At 39.3% G+C, this 21916-nt stretch overlaps 1 protein-coding gene across 9 annotated transcripts in view; it reads right to left on the bottom strand.

The window, feature by feature from the left end:
- The window catches only part of SEMA4C (semaphorin 4C), a 465016-nt gene that overhangs the window by 229006 nt on the left and 214094 nt on the right, over positions 1 to 21916 (bottom strand). For all 9 annotated transcript variants that reach the window (XM_075207325.1, XM_075207330.1, XM_075207327.1 and 6 more), the window contains one exon: positions 6213 to 6345. In XM_075207325.1, the coding sequence (XP_075063426.1) occupies positions 6213 to 6345 (133 nt within the window). The remainder of the gene's footprint in view (positions 1 to 6212; positions 6346 to 21916) is intronic.

Genomic DNA, 21916 nt, shown 5'->3' with positions numbered 1-21916 from the left:
AGCCTACCCACTGAGGTCATGACCTACTAGCTGTGAAAGCCTGCCCACTGAGGTCATGACCTACTAGCTGTCTCTATTGGGTTGTGAAGATGGTTAGCAAAGGGTAGATGGTATAGGGAAAGGAGGTACAACGGCTGCAGTTGTTCAGGACATTTACTGATGTAAGTAGTACAGTGGGTGGTATTACAGAGTGGGTAGTTGTTTCATTAGGAGGGGAGAATAGAGAGGGAAGAGGTTAATTATAAAGTAGTGTTTTACACTGCACAATACCACTGATGCTGAATTTACAATGCCAAACTTCACGATTATCAAATATTATGTATGTTAAAGAAGAATTTTACCTTTAAATAATATCTGAGAGATAGCTAACATTTTCCCAAGCAATGTGTCTATGTTTTTGTTTATTATTGTGACTCTTGAAATCCCTCTGTAGGTATCTTAATATAATATTTCTGGCATTATATATTTTTAAAATTAAGCTCTAGTAGGGGAAGTACAGCCTACAGGTATATCATAGCTCTGTGTGATGATCATGGAAGTAAACTAAAACTCACATAATCCATCTGAACTTGTAGCATATATGTGTCACAAAATCTTTACTAAGTTATCAAAACCGACATTGACAAGAGCATAAATTATAGCAACTCCCCTTTCCATGGAACTTGATATGCTTGTCAGTACTTGGTTGTCCTTTGGACTTAATTTCAAGTAGAGATAACTTAACAGGTATAGGTTTGTGTGGTATGATAAGAGCAAGATAATAGACTGACTTGAGAGTACTGCTGCCAGTACCACAACAGCAGGGATAAAGGACACACCAAAAGGACATTGCGGTAACAGATATCAATGATGGAAAAGGAAGGATACAGTACCCAAATTTAACCAGGACCACTCTTGGCAGTAGAAAGTACTGAATAGTACAGTGAACCACAAATATGCAAGTTGTAATTCCAGTGTTTGGCCAGTACTGTTGTGGCATTGTGGCGCAGCACTACTACTGATAAAAGCCTGACAAAGGAGGAGCAATAGGAAAAGCAGTAGCATCAGTAAAACAAAAAGTCCATCCATAGCAGAAGTTAAAGTCTATATACAAAGTATGTAGGATAATGTGGTGCAGAATCCATAGAACGGAACAAACAGTAGAGTAGATATAAATGTGCAAAAGGCAAAAACAGGTTCGTGTCACGAGCAAGACTCAGATACCAGGAAACAGACAGAATTCAGAATAGCATTGTACTGGAACACGGAAATGCTAGCGTGTGATCACTATAACCCTGGGTTTCCCAAACCCAGTTCTCAGGGCTCCCTAACAGTGCAGGTTTTCCTTATCTACTTGCTGGAGCACAGGTGTATTCATTACTGACTGACACATTGTAACAGATCCACAGGTGGTCCTAATTATGTCACATGTGATCCGGAAAACCTGCACTATTGGGGAGCCCTGAGGACTGGGTTTGGGAAACCCTGCTATAACCGACAACTAATCACTGAATCAGGTAGCTATTTAAGGCAGCAAGAACCAAAGAGGAACAGACACCTGATCCTGTGAATGCACTACAGAGATATATTGTGTGAAAAGGAGCTAGAGTTTTAGCTGAAAGTACCTTGGAAAATTGAATGAAATGGACCATTTTGCTGAAATGGTCCAGACACAGTTGCAGATATTAGAGAGGAAAATCCATGATGAAATGTATGGATATTTCAGTCCATGGATCAATATTTACTGGAAAGGGAAACATGAGTCCCCAAGGTGACGCTCTAGGTATCTTAACTCTGGAATATGTTTCATAAGACTGTACAAACTCTGACCGCTTTAATGACGGCCACCAAACAGAACAGAAGAGCAATTTAATGGTTTTGGTAATTGCTGAATGTTGTTGCCATGAATCTTGGACAACACAGACTGTCTTAAAGACAATGAAATAAACAATACATTGAGAATGCATGGATGCTGGTGCCTGACCCTGGGCAACTTGCAACTTGTGGACAAATCCTGAGTGAGCTCAAACTCTATGGAAGGAATGATGAACGTACTGTAGAGGGGATCTATTGGTCTTTGGGAGAAACTCATAGACAGAGAATCTGCCTTTACATTTTTACAGCATGGATGATACGTGATAACAAAATCAAAACGAGAGAATAAATCTCAAGAATAAGTCTTTTTGCTGCCTTGATATATTGGTGATTTTTGTGATTGGTTTAAACAGTGATGGTATAATTGACCCCTTCTAGACAGTATCTCGACTCCTCAAATAATGTCCATTTTATGACGAGTAGTTCTCAATCTTTTATGTCTCAATTAATCTCGGCAGAGGAAGTCTTTCAAGAAGAAAGCAGAAGGATGTAATTTAACATAAGAAACAGATACATGAGACAGGATGTGGATAACATTAGAGTTATCTACTTCAATGATGAATTGTACTTCTGCATCTGGATGCCTAAGGATCGGTACAGATACAAAGGCTTCTTTTGCATTCTTTCTTTAAATTCCCTTTAAATCCGATTGGATAAACATATCAAAGACTCAGGTGAATTAGGAAGTGTATATTAATTCAGAGCATCATTCATATGTTTTCGAAAGACAAACCCTGCATTGGCTGAGGAGAGTGGGATCATTCATTTAGCAATCACAGGCCCACTGTGAAAATTCTGTGCAATATTCTTCAATGGGACAACGTCCTTGTTTCAAAGAACACAAAAAAAGTTTCTGCTATAGTGACATTATCAGGATACAAACTGAACACCCATGTCTGTGGATCTCCCTGTAATAGAAAGATGATGATGCCAATATGTTGTTGCTCAGACCCAATAGCTAAAGGGTGAAATTTAAAATATAGTTTGCAAATGTTGCTGAATTTGCAAAAGTCTTTTCTACTTACCATTTACTTAAAATTGTCCTTTAAAAATAGTGAAAGTTTAATAGTAAGCCTAACTGTATGTTCACTGCACTAAGTTCACTGTACATGAGGGCTTTTTTAAATCAAATTTGGGTGTAATGCACAGTAACAAGATAATGTCTGACATTAAGGGGGGAATTCAATTGGCCTTAGGGGGAATTTAATTGGCCGCATTACTCGTGAAAGTAACGCGGCCCACGCACTATTACCGGTAGTACGTTAATTTCACAGCTGATTTTTGCTCGCAGCTCTGAGAGCCGAGAGAAGAAATCCAAGTTAAAATTACCGTTCTAACGGTAATAGTGCGCGGGCCGCATTACTTTCGCAAGTAATGTGGCCAATTGAAGTCACCCCTAAGCACACAACATTGCAATAAATTTAGTAGGGGCAAAAAATGCATAAAGAAAACATAGACTGAGAAAAAATTGGACCTTATACCAACTATTTAAAAAAAAAAAAAACCATGTTTTCTCCAGTGCTTTCAGATGCATCACCATCTGGTGAAGAAATCATTCATCTCTATGGAAAAATGACACACTTTACTGTGCTAGAAGTACCAAAATAGGAACATGCAGTATTCAAGATCTAAAAAGAGCTTAAATTTGTACAGTGGACACATTTACCATAAAGATCAATATCGCTATTATAGCAGCTATTTAAGCAGCATTCATCATGCACTGAATACAGCTAAAACACTAGAGCACAAATACATATTTTTAAAAACAGAATATTACGCCCTAATTTACATAATGGACATATAAAGCTGTCCACTAATCCATAAGATCCAGACTAATAACTTAACCAACAAAAGAGTTGATAGATGACACTATAGATCCATCCTTAAGTATTGATCAAGGTTTCCTTCAGGATATACATAAAATGCACTTAAAGGATTGTGTTCGTTATATAGTGTACAGAAAGGTAACATTATAAATTGTATTTATTTTTCCAAATGACAAAGAACAGTGAATCTCCCGTCACACATTAAATAACTCATGCAGATACACAGTGAAATGCTTAGACCCCAGTCTTGCAGCATAGTGAAAATATGTTAACAATATCCCCTTTGGTTAAAATACAGAACAGTTTTTCAATACCCTCATAGTTTAAAATGAGTGAATATGGCCATGGTCCTCTGCTTTCTGTCTTACTACAACTTTTTGTGTTATCAGTGAATGTTTAAATTGTCTCTGGTATCATGTAATGCTGTAGAATATATTGTCTCTAAATAAATTAAATTCAATAATAGCCAGCACAAGGTACATTTTTCCTTCTGTCTTCCTAGCAGTGAATACCCAAAGCTTATATACTTACTGTAAAAGAGAATCAGCAAAGAGGACATTGCTACATCTATATTGCTAGACATGGGAGTGGCTGTCAAAATGCTTTACATAAACACCACAATGTCAGGGCCCTCTTAACAACATTTTGGGCCCCCAGGCAAAGCAGTGCACCGGGGCCCCTATTTATACATATATATATATATATATATATATATATATATATATATATATATATATATAAAAATGATTATATATATGGGCCCTGCAGCCCAGTGGGACCCGTCGGAGGCAGCACAAAAGAAAAAAACCTGAAAAATAAAAAAAAGAAGAAAATACTTACCTTGCAGTTAGCTGGCGATCCGGCTCCCTCCCTGGTCTCCTCCTCCGTCACGCTCCGCAATGGATGTCGGGCGGGCATGATGACGTCACGCCCGAAATGCACTGCGGCGCCGCACGGAGGAGGAGACCAGGGAGGGAGCCTGATCGCCAGCTGACTGCAAGGTAAGTATTTTCTTCTTTTTTTTTTATCAGGTTTTTTTTTTTGTGCTGCCTCCGACGGGCACCCCTGGGCTGCAGGGCCCCCGGGCACCTGCCCATTGTGCCCAATGGGAAAGACGGCCCTGCATAATGTTTGTAAAGTTGAAATTCCCAAGGGCGCAGGATATAAGTATATGGTAAAGGAGAGTGAATAAAAAGTCTATGTAGTGTACAATGGCACAATGGAAAATGTAATATGCAAAGTGTTGGTATTATTGAACAATGAATAAAACAATTAAAGTGCAAATAGACATATCACAACAAAATTACAGTAGAGTGCATCGTGATCCGTTAACATTTAACACTGGTAAACAAGTCCCATAATACAGATTGCTGTAGATAATGTAAACCCTGAATTTATTCAGTATAGTGAATTAGTAGAAATCTGTTTTGACTATTGTGCATCAATCCTTAAAAAAGTGGTCCAATAAAGTTCTTTATTCAAGGGTCTTTCAATTAAATGAGGGGGTTAAACAAAGATTGCAGACAGATAATATCCAAAATCCTACTAAGGCTAGGTACACCCTGGAGGTGTTTCAGCCGATTATCGGACCAATCACCCGATAAACGGCAGCTCGGCCATATATCACGATAGTTTGTATACTTTCACGATGAATGACAACCATTCCACAGTGCCGCTGTCGTTTCATTTGGTTGGTCGTACTGTTTAATAATCTTTTTCCAATCAGCTGCTGATCATGTTGTGTATATGCACTCACGATCTCCACAGAGTTTACAGTGTCATGGTCTTTTCAGCCAATGTCGGCAATGAACATGCCCTGGTGACTAAATGTAGAGTTCGCTGTAGATGGAATAGTTTCTTTGTTCATTTTGAGACTGAATATTTAGTCACAGAAGCTAACGAGATTTATAAGAACATGTAGATAGCTATAACAAGGTGGTTTTAATCAGTGTTACAGGAATGAGTGAATGAGTGACTATTGTGCTGTCATTTTCTAAACGACTAGAGGACCAGATGAAGAGCACAGATCTGAAGGTAAATCTGTCTAGTTTTTGCGCATGAATCATCTGATCGGACCTTCACGCGCAGATATAATTGTTATAGATAACAAGTCGGTCGGAAAATTCTTCAGTGTACCTATCCTTATATATAAGTCGTCTTTGTTGTAATAGTAAATAATCCAGATATAAATGGTAATTAAGTGTGCTGGTAACGGTCTCCATTTATGTGCATCGCTAGCATGCATCCTCAGGGATATATGGTGTCCAACAGTATAGTTTGCCAAATCTATGGTCAAAACCATTGTGGTGATCAAAATCGATTGGTTGGATAACGGTGTAACATATAAGGAATGGGTGCCCAACTAATTAAGTAGGTATCTCTTAGTAGCTGATTGAGCTAATTAGGAAAACAAACGGGCAATGGTAAAAACCTGATGGCAAGTTAAACTTGGGAAGCGCAGATTACCCACCTCATTACTATAATGCTTTTAATTATAATAGATACAGAGTTCTTTTTACTAAAATAACTCACCTTACACCTCTGTTTGTTCTTTGTTTATTGCTCTTCTCAATAGGGTATAAAGCAATGCAACTGGCTCCTAAGCATTGGAGAACAGACAATATATTTTCCAAACTGGGGCACCACAGGAAATGGGCTGCATCCTCTATGAAAAAAAACATTAAAAAATGGAACAATATAAAACCTGAAAAGTGTCATGAAGTCTGTTTATTTTACCCATATTGCAGATTAAGTTATAGGACCAGAAACAAATTCTAGCACATTAAATCAGCCCTTAGCCTCTTGCTGGGTGCCCCAACCCAACTGTTACTTTGTGGGTCTATGATATAAGACAGTATTATACAGGCTGTGGGTCCACCCATTGCCACTTTAAAACCGCAGTTGTCATGATGTCCATTAATAGTGAGGTGATCATTTACTGTATGGGTTTTGCAAAGTCGCATTTTACATTTGAAGGGGATTTTAGCTGCCGGAAATACTAGTTGTCAGTTACTTGGTTAGTCAACATCATTATATTATCTGTTATTCGCATCGTAATTTTTTTAGTCAGTGTGGTGTATGTCGGATTTGTAAATACTTGATAGCTTATTTGTACACTGACATTTAAAGTTGATATTTGTGTGCTACATGAAAAAACAGTCAGTATTTAACTTATGTGCAAAACAGAATACTAATTTGCACCCCTTGCATTGTAACATGGTTTTGTCTAGGAGACTGGGATAAGAAGTTTCTCAAGTTAAGATCCTTAAAGAGTCAGGCCCTATGATATTAACTAGTATTAACAAAATACACATTTAAAGAGTAAGGGTATATGTATAGAATAAGCCATTCTTACATGGCTCACTGAACACTTGAAATGAAATCTCAGCAAGCAGCACAGATTCTTTCATTGTGTGATCTATGGTGAATATGTGAAACCTCCCTGTACAGGGCCTCTCCAGCAGTGTTTGGAGTTTGAAGGATTGAGACAGGCACCAGGTCTAGCTTGTCTAGGTCATCACTTCTGAATAATCCTCAATGTGTTGATAAAAGCAGTTCAGTAAACCATAGTGTCTGGCCTGGGGCAGAGGAAATGAAGGTCAGACTGTAGAGATATTGCCTGTGTGTGAGACTGACTGATTACTTGTGATCATACTATAGCAATAAAAGCAAGCCCACAATACAAACAGCTTCAGTTGCATTATCTTTAGCATATCATATACTTCTTCCAACCCCGAAGAACAGCTACCACTGATTACTAAATGCCTGACAGTATTGAAATTTGAACTTCTCAAGAGCGTATTGTGTATAAAATCATAGTTACCTACTCTCTCGTAATGTCCGGGAGACCCCCGAATTTCTGGAAGTCCTCCCGCACTCCCGGGAGAGCAGGCAAAGCTCATCAATCTAAGCGGTGGGGGGCTGGGCCTATGAGGCGATTTGCTCTTCATCGTGGCCCGACCCCTGCTGTAATAGGCTATACAGTGTGATGTCAGTGTAGGGGGCGGGGTCAATAATGCAAATCGCTGAGCCCTGCCCCCACACGCCCACCTCCCCCACCGATCTCCCAGACAGCAAGTGGCCAAAGTTGGCAAATATGTGTAAAATAGAATCACAACTTGTACTAAAAAAGACCATAGTAAGATACAATATTGTCTATAAGCAATTTGTGTATTAACATAGTATACTAAAGAAAGCAGAGCTGTCAAAACAATCAGATTTTACATATTTGTAATGAATGCAGATAAGAATCTCTGGATATAAACCAAAGCATTTTCTTAAGATAAATTTTACATTCAATCTAAAAATATACAGCCATACTTTCTAAATCACCAGTCTATTTAAGTCCACAAGAAGACTCATTTTCATTTGAAGCTTTTTAAGCTGCATTGAAAACGCAATAATAACCTAATTATGTGCCATAGATAATAATAATCTTCATTGTTCCATTTGTATCACTATATAAGTCTGCTGAATGGCACACTTTGGTCGAAGACAAGTAAAATATACTTTGGTTTCCTTCCAGATGGAAAAAAAGTAAGATACAGAGAAGGAAAGAGAAAATGTTAGAATACAGAAGCACTGAGAAGAACTGAGATAAAAAGAATAAAAGGAAAATACTAAAATAAGATAACAATTACTTGTACCACATAATATTCATTCTTACATGGATTTAACTAATATAAGAAGTTCTATTTGTTAAAGGGGTGTTTTTGTTTGAGATGCGACTTCCCCCTATATATCAAGGGGTCACCATCGTTGATCGCTGATGGAAACCACTATCAGTTGTGAGATTCCCACAGGTCTTGATAGTGCTAGCGTACCCATGCAAAGCATCTCAGGATCGCAATAACAGAAGAATATCTATGAAAATATCCTTTATTCTTTGAATAATGCATTTTTCTATGGTCAATAGTTTTAACATATTTTTTAATTTTAATTTTTCCTACTTTTTCACGATTTCCACTGCGCATGCATGAACCAGCTACATGTGTCACACGTGTGTATATCACCCAAGACTGGTCTGGCGATTCTATTGCCATGATAAGCAGAAATAGAAAATCAGCCTTATTGTCGAATATTAATATATAGACCCCTGTGTTAATGAATATCACCAGTAGTAATTGACTTCCATAAAAAAAGGAAATGTAAGTCTAGCAAGATTATTGTCCCATGACTTTAAAATCAGATTTTAGCCATAATAAAACTCTCCTAAAAGTACAGTGGAATTATATACAGCTCATACTGGTGTTTATGGATTTCCTCTAAGATTCACAAAGCTGTATAATAAGCAAAACATTCCATCCTGTGGTAGACACAATATACTAACATTACTGTGACCAATAACGGCAGTGCCCTAATACTTTATAGAACTGAACTGCAATTGGCTGTTCCAGAGTTCACTGTAAATGACAGAGCACACTAGCACTGGGATAACATTCTTATTACAATGGTTGGCAGCCCCTCAACAGCAATATTCCCCTTATTTTTAGTTTTTAGCTCTAATTCAAGCCCATGTGGCTACCAGCCCTTTTAGATTGTACTGGTGTGGGCCAGGGCCATATATAGGCCAAAAGTGGCCCCAAAGAGATAGCACTTTAAAATTCTCAGGCACTTTTTATAGACAAAATTAAACTACCTGTGTTATTGATATTTGAAGGCAATTTTGCTACTGCTATGATTTCCTGGGTTTGGATACTTTTGGTTAGGACAATCTTGCTTAGTGGGTCTGGCTATAACCAACAAATTTATTGTGTTTATACTTTTAAAAGTATCCAGTTATCGCTGATATGTTGTCTCCACACTATACTATCATAAAAAAATGTATGCGTCTCTCCCATTGTTCATATTTATTTAAATATTTGTTAAAAATCAGTGAGTATTGTTGGTTAAGGACACATATACTCAATATGGGAGACTGTTATACTCTACTGAAGCCGTGGGGTTCCTTCAGAAGGAGAAGCATAAATTGAGATACAATCCTTTGGGTGAATAACAGCTTTCCTCACCTTGGCCAAAAGCCAAGTGTTTCTTCTACTGGTGTAGATTTCATCCTGTAAGTTCAAGGCGGATTAAGGCGAGAGTCAACAACCCTGTGCGGTAATACAGCACTCCTCGTGCCCTTACACTTGCACCAGTGCTCATCAATGGTTCACTTCCAGCTGCTTACCGATGCTCCACTCTCGGTAATAAAGTACACAAAACTACAAATGCATCTCGATGCGTGGAGAGGCGTAAAAATCTTTAGTGCTGCATTATACAAAAGAACAATGTTTGCACATCAGCCTACCGTTTTACTAAAACTTCTGTCAAGAGAGAAAAAAATTCAGTTTTTATCCTAAAATAATGCCTGGTTTAACCTCATTTTGTGTATGTGAAAAATGTGATTACATTGCCTTGATCAAGTGACCCTCTGCATAGCAAGTAATATCCTTGACAATGCATTCTCTGTATTCCGGTTTCTCATTTCTATCCGCAAACTGAAGTCTTATTCTGCACTGCTCCAAGAAGATGAGGCAATGGTACCTATCCTGTACTTCGCTAGGAACACGTTAACTCCATCCAACGCCTCCTCTGTGCAAACTAGCATTTCTCAACAAAATTGTCCACTTGCACTTGTACCAATCAAGGCGCACAACAAAGCTGCTCTTATACAGGGCTACATATAGTAATGCATCAGAGGGATCAGTATTGGACACTGTAGTTTTTACCCTTTATTTTAATGACCTCTATAAATTGTCAGCAAAGTAAGGTGTCTGTTATGATTCCTAGTGTGAACTCAGAAAGTGGCAATAGATATAGAAAAGCCAAGTGTCTTTATTAAGGCGGATAATTTTAAATAGGGATTCGGTTCATGGAATTTTCAGGTTTCAATAGCAGATATAATGGGTGTACTCTAATACACAAAATAGGAACAGGTGCGGTAAATGGCAGGATTAGTTCACAGAAGCAACAGGTTCCAAGAAATAATTCAGATGGCAATATACAGTTCAAATGCAGGACCAAAGAGACAGAATTACCCAATATGCCAAGAGACACGAGGCACCAGATGATTGGAACAGGTATCAGAAAGCTTCCAGAAAGCCAGGAGGCATGAGGCACCAGACAAAGAAGGCGGGAATCCAGATAGCCAGGAGGAGTGAGGCACCAGATAAAGGAGGCAGGAAGCAGGATTCCAGATAGCCAGGAGACATAAAGCACCGAATGAAGAGTGAGTTATCACACATAACAAGGCAGAATCAAATACCAGGCTAAGGGTCAATCCAGGCAGCGATATGTGTAGTCGGGGTCACATGCACAAGGGTCAGGCAGCGATCAAGGATGGTCTGGTCACAGGCAGAGGTCAAACCAAAGTACAAACTGGAGAAGATAATTCACAGGGAAACAGAAGCTGCTGGGAAGAAATGATGAACTGCAAGGAACACTGATGGAGGCAGGCATATAAAGCAGTGGAACAGGTGCAGGAACTAGTCAGGGAAGGAGATTAATTCCTGCAGGCCAGGTGGAATGTTCAGGGACAAAACAGCAACCCCTTTGGTGGTATTGAGGTACTGCAGCCACATACAAAATAAAGGCAGATTCCTAAGTGTCCAAAAATGCTGATGACCCAATCTATGTTAGGTTGCTAACACAGAGCAGGATAGTAGCTTCCTACAGTAAAATTTACACAAAATGGCAAACTTAGCTGTGATATGGTAGAAAACATTTAATATAGATGAATATGAAGTTATGCACCTAAATTGTGTTATTAACTACACTAATTACACAGTAAAACGCAGTTGAAGAAAACTGAGCTGGAATCAAACTTAGAAACAGTGGTTGACAGAAAGCAGAGTAACACAACACAGTGCTAAATAAAATCCTGGGATGTATAAAAAGAAAAAAAATAACATGATGCAAATCACTGAATAAGGGGTACACAGTCTTTGGGACCTCACTGTAAAATGGATATCAGTGAACTAGAAAGGGTTCAGAGGCAGGTAACCTCCTTAATAAAACAACTTAAAAGTCCACCAGATACACAATTCGAAGTCCACAAATCCTTAACATTTCAAAGTCCAACTTTTGAATCCAGTATCATGTGAGAAAGCAGCAACACTGATTCAGGATGTAACACCTGAATGATTTCACAAACACACAGAATTCACATATATCTGGAAGGTGATGTCAGAAAATCACAGGAAGCCTCCAATTGATCAAGCCAATTTAAAATGTAAATTTTAAATAAAAATAGTTACAAATTTCTCTTACTGTCATTGATAATTTCGAACATAAATTAGGCTCTAACTAACAACACATTATGTGACAAGTTGAAAGTTGTTAGTAGGCAATAATAACTTTAAAAAGAAAAAAAATAGATAAATTCCAGGGTGCTTCAACAACCACAGCAACCTTAACAAACCAAATGAAATACCACTAAACCAAAAGAACCAAATACAGTAACACAGATTTGTTAATTTGCGCTAAGTGTTCTATCAAATAGAGTATATTGTATTCATAATCTTTCGCCATATGGTAACAAATAATGATTACGCTTGCAAAAGACAAACATATCATATATAGTGCTTACTCATTTATGTAAGCACAATACCATGAGGGGACTACAAGAAATTCATTATTTATCTTTAAATCCACAAAGTTATGGAATTGTCCTTTGTATTAAGTTTCTTTTAGGACTTACCCTGAATTTACTTCATATATATGATATGTTTGTCTTTTGCATGCGGAATCATTATGTGTAACCATATGGTGAAAGATTATGGATAATAAAGGAGAACGACTGAAGTCTGGATTGAGGTTGTATAAAGTTTATGTTCATACAGACACCATGGGGTAAATATATCAAGCTGAGAGTTTTTTGAAAATACAATCAGATTCTAGTTATCATTTATTTAGTACATTCTACAAAACGACAGCTAGAATCTGATTGGTTGTTATAGGCAACATCTCCACTTTTCAAACCCACCGGAAGACTCTCAGCTTGATACATTTACCCCCATTTGTTTATAGCTTAGAATACGTAGCACCAATTAACAAATTTGTGTTATTGTATTTAAAAAAAGTAGGCCTAAATCTTTATGACAGACAGATGCATCCTTGTGACTGATTGCCCCAAGTTACACACCCTTGCTTCCTGTCAGATATGGAATAATTTTTTATTGGGAAGCGTTTTCCGTGTTCCAGAGCGATGGCACTTGGGGCTCCAGAACAGTAGTAATGAGGTCCCAGTTAAAAAAATAAATAAAAAAACATTCAGGCTACACTGGCTTAGTCATATACTATATCAAGTAAATAGATGACATTACGTGGGTTTCCACAAATGGAAAAGAAGGAATTACACAATTTTTCAGACAAAACATGTAGAAAACAGGTACTGAAAGTAGGGAGGACTGATTTAGTCAGAACATATTTGGTGAAGGAAAAAAGGGATGATCAAATGGGGCACTCTAATGGGCAAGAATATATTTTAGTGTTTGTTTATAATTTGAATATCTGTTAAATGCGTCTTTATTAATTAAAATTAAAAAATTCCATTAGCGAAATATAAAAGTTGAAAGTTGAATAAAGATACCACCCTAAATTAAGATAACTGATAAAAAGACAAAACTGAATTTGTCTAACCGCGACACTGCTCCGTTATAAACCTTACTTTACTACATTGAGTGTGAAAAACACATTGATAAGTCTTTTATTAACACCACATCCCAATAGAAAACAGTTGTGTGAAATTAGTGGACTTTAGTCATACATATTGTTGAATGGCAACACTATAAGAGGATTAGCATGGTGAAATTTGAAGGTACTGCAGTATCCTAAACAAATATAAAGGGACTAATGTGATCCCTCTTATAGCCACTATATCCTGCAAATTTTCCTTTTATATAACTGAAAAGGATTGATAGGATTTACACCTTTAATGGATGGCTAATTTCCCTATCAGGATACAATGGATAATGTAGAGCTGTCCTGCACTATTTTTGTCTCACTACTGCTCCCTTCTAACTCAGCGGGCAGCGTGATAATCTAACTGTCTGTGTTTGTTTTTCGGCTAAATAGCAGGGACTAGTGGTGGGAGCAGCGAGCGCGGCGTCCGCCGACGCGCGTTTCGCTATGGCTTTGTCAAAGGCAAGCCGAGGCTATGACTAGATAGATTATTTATAGGGGAGAGCCCTCCCCTGAAATGACGTCATCGTTAGTAACGTTGTAGCAACAGCGGTTGTCATGTCAACCGCCGGATATGGCTCGATGTATATTATCACTCCACAAGCGGGACACTGTTAATTCCTTTTTAACTGGATCAATATTAACATCACAAAGGAAGGTAAGTAAGAAGAGGATTCTGCATTAACATATTAAGGGCACCTACAAGATTAAGCAAATACGGAATGTATACAGTATGAAGTTGTATAGATTTACCTCTCCCCATGGAGAGCTCTAATCACATCTTATTTGCTTATTATTATGGATCTCCTAAAGGCTGGTAACTACATTGGTAAAATTATGTTTTATTGGATTATACAGATTATATGCAATTTGAATATTGTATGAATTATATTTTATCTATATACTCTGATAACATCTTATTTATGCCAATATAGGACTCATGAGAGCTGGGACCTACATTAATGAGATAATATTTAATTATACTTTAATTATTTTTTATTTTTTAATAAGGATATTTTGTTGATATTGGGAATAAGTTTGGTATTTAATATCAAATGTCCTCTGAACCCAGCCTGATTAATTAGGACTGATTTAGTACAGAAATATTTGGAACACTCAAGGAATTCAAAATATATAAAACATTATTCAGCTAAAATAAAGTGCAGATGAAAAAATTAAACAATGCAGCCATTTCTGTAATATATTTCGACTACAGCTTTATTAAAAACTATGAAGCTCGGGTAGAATAAACTCCCTCAAAATGAATATCCTACCTTGGCTTTTATATCTGTTTCAGGCCTTACCCCTAACAGTCCCCGCTAATTTCTTTAAACTTCTTCAACAAATGGCTACTAAACTTGTTTGGTCCACTAGGAAGCCCAGGATTCGAATGCAGATTCTCCATAAATCAATTCAAGAAGGAGGTCTGGGGGTTCCCCACTTTCTTAAATATTATCGTGCTACCCATCTTACCCAGTGTGTACTCCTTCACTCTCCTCCTGGTCAGCGAGTTTGGGTCGATATTGAATCTGCTCTCACTGATACTACCTCACTCTCCTCGCTTCTGTGGCTGAAACCGCAGCATTGGCCCTCTCTCTCGCATCTCCCTCCTCCTCAAGCATTCTCAATCGTCTGCTGGACTCATACAGTCTCCTCGTATAATCTAGCCCCCAACTCATGGCGTATGACGCCTCTTTGGAATAATCCTTCTTTTCCTCCTGGTCTCCGCCCGATCCAATTCTACCACTGGACGCATTGTGGCCCCAACTTCCTCTCCGACATCATGACGCTTTAATTCTTTCCCTCTTTTGCAGACATTCAAAAGAGCTTTCGCATCCCTTCGTCCTGCTTCTTTCAATACCTTCAACTTCGATATTTATATAACTCTATCCGACATACAATCACTGATATACATCTAACCTCTCCTCTGGTCTCCTTCTGTGACCTGCTCGTCTTCCAGGGGCTTGATCTCCACATTCTACCGCCTTATTGTAAAACACAAATGTCCCCCTAAGGATTCCCATGAGCTTAAATGGGAGGAGGACATGGGAGAATCGCTTCCTCCCGAGGAATGAGCTAAGATCCGCTTGAACCTTGCAAAGACCTCTATCTGTGTAAAGATAAGCGAAAATTGTCGCAAGATTTTTTACCGTTGGTATCTGGTACCACATCGTCTTTATATAATATATCCAGGCTCCTCATCGCTGTGCTGGCGTCAATGCGATCAAGAGGGTACCCTGTCTCATATATGGTGGCACTGTCCAAAACTACTTCTTTGGAAATCGATCCACCGGTTAATTTTCAGTATTACTCAGGTGTCTCTTCCTCCATCTCTTTCGTATTCTCTACTCCCTCGCTCTACTCCTAAGATATCGAAATCAACACAGAAACTTATCACACACATTCTTACTGCTGTTAGATGCCAAATTGCCCTCTTTTGGAAAAATCCAAGTCCACCCTCCTTGCCCTCTGTTATCAACCGTATCTGGCAAGTCTATCATATGGAATATATTACTAGTATTCTTCGCCACACCCCCGTCCAATTTAATAAGGTCTGGAGTCCTTGGACTGTATATCATGGAGCCTCTCCTCCTCTTGCTTTTTAAGTCCCGTGAGCCCTAACGACCAATTTGTAGCTTTGTCATGGATGCTCATCTCCCTTTTTTACTTTTCTTCTTATCTCTTTGGCTAGTGATTTCCCCCCCTTCCTTCTTACTCCTATCCTTTCCTCTTTTCCTTCCCTTCTCTCATCTCTCCCTGAATTTTCTTTTGTCTCCTCATATTAGTAACAATATACTGTTTACATCACGTGGAAACTGTATTATGGCTTTGTCTCACCTGTATCATCTGTTTCCCACATTCTCTGTTCTGTAAAATCTTAATAAAATATCTTTTAAAAAAAACAAAAAAAACTATGAAGCTTTCCCTTTTCTTACATCACAAACAGCAAGACAACAGTTTAATTTTACTGGTTTATCAAGAAACTCAAACTGAACACAATTTGCAGTTTTTTTAAAATGGACGAAAATTACACGCACGTACATCCTTTTACAAGCACAAGTGGATCTGAAGAACGTTTCCATTTCAATCATCATCATCGTCTATTTATTTATATAGTGCCACTAATTCCGCAGCGCTGTACACTCACTCACATCAGTCCCTGCCCATTGGAGCTTACAATCTACATCCCCTAACATACATACACAGACAGAAAAAGACTAAAGGCAAATTAATAGCAGCCAATTAACCTATCAGTATGTTGTTTTTGGAGTGTGGTTGGAAACCAGAGCACCCTTCAGGAAACCCACGCAAACACAGGGAGAACAGACAAACTCCTCACAGATAAGGTCATGGTCAGGAATCGAACTCATGACCCCAGTGCTGTGAGGCAATATGAGTATACAGGATGTTCTTAATTTCTATTGTAAATAAAATGCATTTTGATTGTTGCTCTTAATTGCAAACACATGTTTCTGCATGCATACGTGGGAATACAGCTGAAAATCACGTACGGGAGAGATGCCCAGAGCTTGAATCGGACGAATATGCACACCCCTAACTGTACATTGCCTAAGTGCATATGTCCCTTCAATTACCTATTCCACCTTTCAAATTGTAGGCTGTCGGAAGTGTCATTGCACATGCGAATAGTCTGTATCTAAGCAGGAGCAGAGCAATTTAACACAAAGTACGGCACTCAACGTGACTTACGTTCCTTAATGAATCAGACACCTCTATCTCTAAGTATAGACACTTCTGTTATTTACAGACTAGAAATTGCATGAGTAATAAGTAATAATATCTAACAGTGGGCTCAATCCAAATTATACACTACATCAATTGTTACTTTTAGTGATTAAAATGTTTGTTACTAATAATTTGCTATGTTAGAAAATAATTTACAATGAACTCTACCAGCAAAGCCACATTTAGATAAAAATAATTCTTGGTGCTGCTGAAACAAAACAGTGGTAGATGAGAAGGATAAGCAAACAGCTGTATACAGTTGTTATTATTAGCAATACCTAAAAGATCAAACTATATATTCCACTATCAGCGATCTAAGGGGTATATTTACTAAGCTGCGGGTTTGAAAAAGTGGGGATGTTGCCTATAGCAACCAATCAGATTCTAGCTTTCATTTCTTTAGTACCTTCTACAAAATGACAGCTAGAATCTGATTGGTTGCTATAGGCAATATCCCCACTTTTTCAAACTTGCAGCTTAGTAAATCTAGCCCCAAGAGTGCATTGTGTGACATATATTCTAATATTAAGCATATGAAGTTCTACATCATTAAAGACAAAACCAAAACCAAGCAAAAAACCCTTTTTTAATTTTTATACTAACTACATTTGAAATGTGTCGATGTACGCAATACCAGAGGGCTATGAATGAGCAGCTTCAAAAGTATTGCATACTTGCCAACTCTCCCTCAATGTCAGGGAGACTCCCTGAAATAGGGGTGATCTCCCTCACTCCCCAAAGAGTGTTGCATTCTCCCTGATGCTGAGCCAGTACAAGACGTGGTTGGCTTCTCCATCTGTGGCATGATGACACAGTTCAGAAATTGTGTCCTATGTCCATGTATTGATGCCTATGGAGGTGGCCATTTTCACGGAGACCAAGATTTAATCTAAGACTGACAGGTAAGACAACATGAGTTCAGTAATGGAGACAAAAATGTAAAAGACACTTCAGTCTCTAGAGATTCATTAGCTGCTTTTCTTTAGCGCATAGTTGCCTACTCTCCCGGAATGCACGGGAGACTCCCGCATTTCTTTGAAACCTACCGGGCTCCCAGCAGAGCAGGGCAAACTCCCGGTTCCCGCACCTACAATAGATAAGTCGGGGCGGGACTTAATGACGCAATTATTGCGTCATCTTAGCCCTGCCCCCTGCTGTAATTGGCCAAAATTGTGACAATAGTTTAGGAGGCGGTGCCAAAATGATGCGATTTGTCAAGCCTTGCCCCCCACACGCCCACCTCCCCCGGGATCTCCCTGAAGCCAACGAGGAAAATTTGACAAGTATGAAGTATTGTACAAATTAGCCAGGCAACACTATCTAGCGTGCCCAGATGCAGTAATGTGAGAGGAAATGAATCACAGTTTACATCACCACTTGGGAAAGTGAAACTATCCATAAGGGTTATCTGATAACCATTATCACAATGTATTCATTTTGCAGCTGTTCAAGAGCTCTATTTTATGACTATATAGCAAAAAAAGCAACGTATTACAGAATGCCCCTGCATTCCCTTCATTTACATAAAGCAAAAAAAAGCTATTGTGGGCCCTTCAGTGTTTGGACCTTCTGCTAACTCATCTACTCAGCTTATGCTCAGATACTTCTCTTTATTGACATTTAATTTTGAATTCCACTTTACATGAACATCTGGGGGTAAATGTATTATACTCCGATTTTTTCAAGTCGCCGGAAATCGGCGAGTTTACAGCTAAAATTTAAAGCGGCGCTGGCTTGTAAAGGCAAACTTGCAAACTTGCCTTTACAAGCCAGCGCCGCTTTAAATTTTAGCTGTAAACTCGCCGATTTCCAGCGACTTGAAAAAATCGGAGTATAATACATTTACCCCCTGGAGACAAAAATAAAAAGAGATAAGGTGGCAGAGGCTTTCTTATAAACATATATGAATGATTGAGCCAGAACTGTAGATCATGTTGAACTGTTTACATATATAAGTGAGCTAATGGTTTCAATGTTAATGTGTATGTTGCCATGTAATGAAGAGCTACTAGCTCAAAAAGGGAAAATTACCTCTTTTCCCAAAAATCTTCAATTTTAATTAAGTATTTGTGAAGCTTGCACATCAAATATGTGATTAAAACAGCCACCATCCAATGTGTGTACTCCTCTATGGTTACTACACTCAGAGAATATCTTCTTGAAATTTTCATATAAACCAATCTTTTAAAGATTCCTCCTCCGTGGTTTTAAGACAAAGACATGGTCATATATGTCTTACTCCAGCATCACATGAACAGTGTTAGAAAAAAAAAGATTAGAAAAATCTAGTGCAATATGTATTTCAAATCAAAATAATACTTATTTGCATGTAAAAACTCTCTAAAATATTTGAACAATAAAGACAAATTCTCTGAGGGGTACAGGTACTTCTGCCAGTTAAGTAGAGAAAACAAGCTTATAGTACAAAGATAGTAAAGCCCGGGATGTGGTACAGCAAAGATCTCATATACATGTTAACTCCAAGGTAGTGTGTCACCTGTGCTTTTCAAGTATATGTCATAAGCAAATCTAGTTGACCATAAGGGGTTCGGGGATTCTGAAAAATGTAATGTCTAACATCACAAAGTAATTGAGGTGTTTTAATTAATTAGTGTTCACCCAATGCAGCTACTTATATATTTAATATGAGAAACTATTCATTTTTGTGGATTAGTTATAACAAAAAGTGTTTCAGTGTAAATTGTGGGTTTCTTTATGTGCCCAGGGTTGGAGTAACTGGAGCATATGCTCTGGACGTCAGCCTCCTCAATGTGTGTCACACTGATGCCATTTTCCTGCTACCAGCGTATAAGTTGCCATACTGGAACTCTGCAGCATTCTGTGAACAGATGTAGAGATGGGCCCCTGCTCCTCTACCCACCGCTTCAGCTAGGAAAGAGAAGAGAGGAGGGATGAAGAGGCATGGTGGAGTGGGATGATTAACAGGGGCATGTCACGGGCACTAGGAGTTTATACCCGAGTTTCACCTGATGTTATAACTGACAGAGGGGCGGTGTTGACCACAACCTCAGGGCAGTTAGATGAATGATTGGAATGATGATAACAGCAGGAAAGTAGAGAATGTCTTATGAAGTCAATGACTTGCAGCTGTTGATGGTGGAAGGTCAGCGACTTGGAACTGTAGAGAAGAAGCGATATAGCTTCAGACGAGATGAGAGGACGTGAATAGGTGAAGGTAGCTCGTGGAGGAGTCAGTGTTCTGCGTACAGCAAGTTGTACCACTGTAGTGATGAGGAGGTTGTCCTGGTGCAGGTAGGTAGTAGGGTAGTCGGTGGTCTGCGTATAGCAAGTTGTACCACCGCTGTGATGGGAAGAGTTGTACTGGTGCAGGTAGGTAGCGGGGTAGTTGGTGGTATGCGTATAGCAAGTTGTACCACCGCTGTGATGAGGAATGTCCAGGTGTAGGTAGGTAGCAGGAGAGTCAGTGGTCTACGTATAGCAAGTTGTACCACTGCTGTGAGGAGGAATGAGGACTTGTCCAGGTGCAGGAGAGTGGTGTGGAAACGGCAAACTGTAGCTGTGTGGAAACAGCGCGAGTAGAAAGGAGTTTTGTACAACACAATTAGGTAAGTACAATGAATAGTCTGTCAATATAGTAGCTGGCTCTGCAGCGTAGAGAAGCGGGTCAGCGCGGATATGCAAGTAACAACAAAGTCAATATGATGAGAGCATACCGCAGCTGAGTGAGAAGCTTGTCCGGGTAAACAGGCAATGTAGCATAGACAGTCTATCATAGGTAACTGTACCTTAGTGCAGTAGTCACGTATAGTTCAATAGGTATGCAAGTAAACAATAATTGTCAATAGTGGTTATGCATACCAAGTCGAGCAGGAATCAGCTGGGAAGCTGAAGAAGCGATCAGCTGAGTAGACACGCTGTAGCGGGTATGGGAACCGCCGTTGAGTAGAGCAGGGAACAGCTTGGAAACTGTAGACGATCAGCTGAGTAGACACGCTGTAGCAGGTATGGGAACCGCCGGTGAGTAGAGCAGGAAGCAGCTTGGAAACTGCAGACGATCAACTGAGTAGACACGCTGTAGCGGGTATGGGAACCGCCGGTGAGTAGAGCAGGAAGCAGCTTGGAAACTGCAGACGATCAGCTGAGTAGTAATGCTGTAGCGGGTATGGGACCCGCCGATGAGTAGAGCTGGAAGCAGCTTGGAAACTGCAGACACGAGTAGAGCTGGAAGCAGCTTGGAAACTGCAGACACGAGTAGAGCTGGAAGCAGCTTGGAAACTGCAGACACGAGTAGCTCACAGGAACACCTATAGAGAATCACTGGGAATGAGACTCCAAGATCAGGCAACTACCTAAGGCTGCAGGTGCCTTAAGTAGGGTGAGGTGATTGATCCATCAATCACATTAGTGGTCAGGTGTAGTTGTTAAAGGGACCTGCGCATGTGCAGTGCGACAGGATGGCGGACGGCCGCGGTTCAACACAGGTGTAAGCGGGAAAGAAGGAGAACCACGTACCAGAGTGGAGGCACTCACACTCCGATGAGTGACAGGGCAGAAGCGTGATTAATGTGATTGCACCTCTTTGCAAATCCTTACATTGGCTCCCTGTGTCCTCTAGAATAAAATTCAAATTACCCACCCTTACCTACAAAGCCCTCAACAACACCCCCCTCATACATCTCAAATCTCTTATCAAAATACTCTCCCTCCCGTCCTCTTCGATCTGACCTGCGCCTTGTCTCGTCTCTGGTAACCACCTCTCACTCCCACCATAAAAGACTTCTCCTGTTCTTTTCCCCATTTATAAAATTTCCAAAGATGCCCATTCAAGCTTTACCACAGCCTTC

Source organism: Mixophyes fleayi, chromosome 4, assembly GCF_038048845.1.
Source record: "Mixophyes fleayi isolate aMixFle1 chromosome 4, aMixFle1.hap1, whole genome shotgun sequence".
NCBI lineage: Eukaryota > Metazoa > Chordata > Amphibia > Anura > Limnodynastidae > Mixophyes > Mixophyes fleayi.
This window is presented reverse-complemented; position numbering and strand designations above follow the sequence as displayed.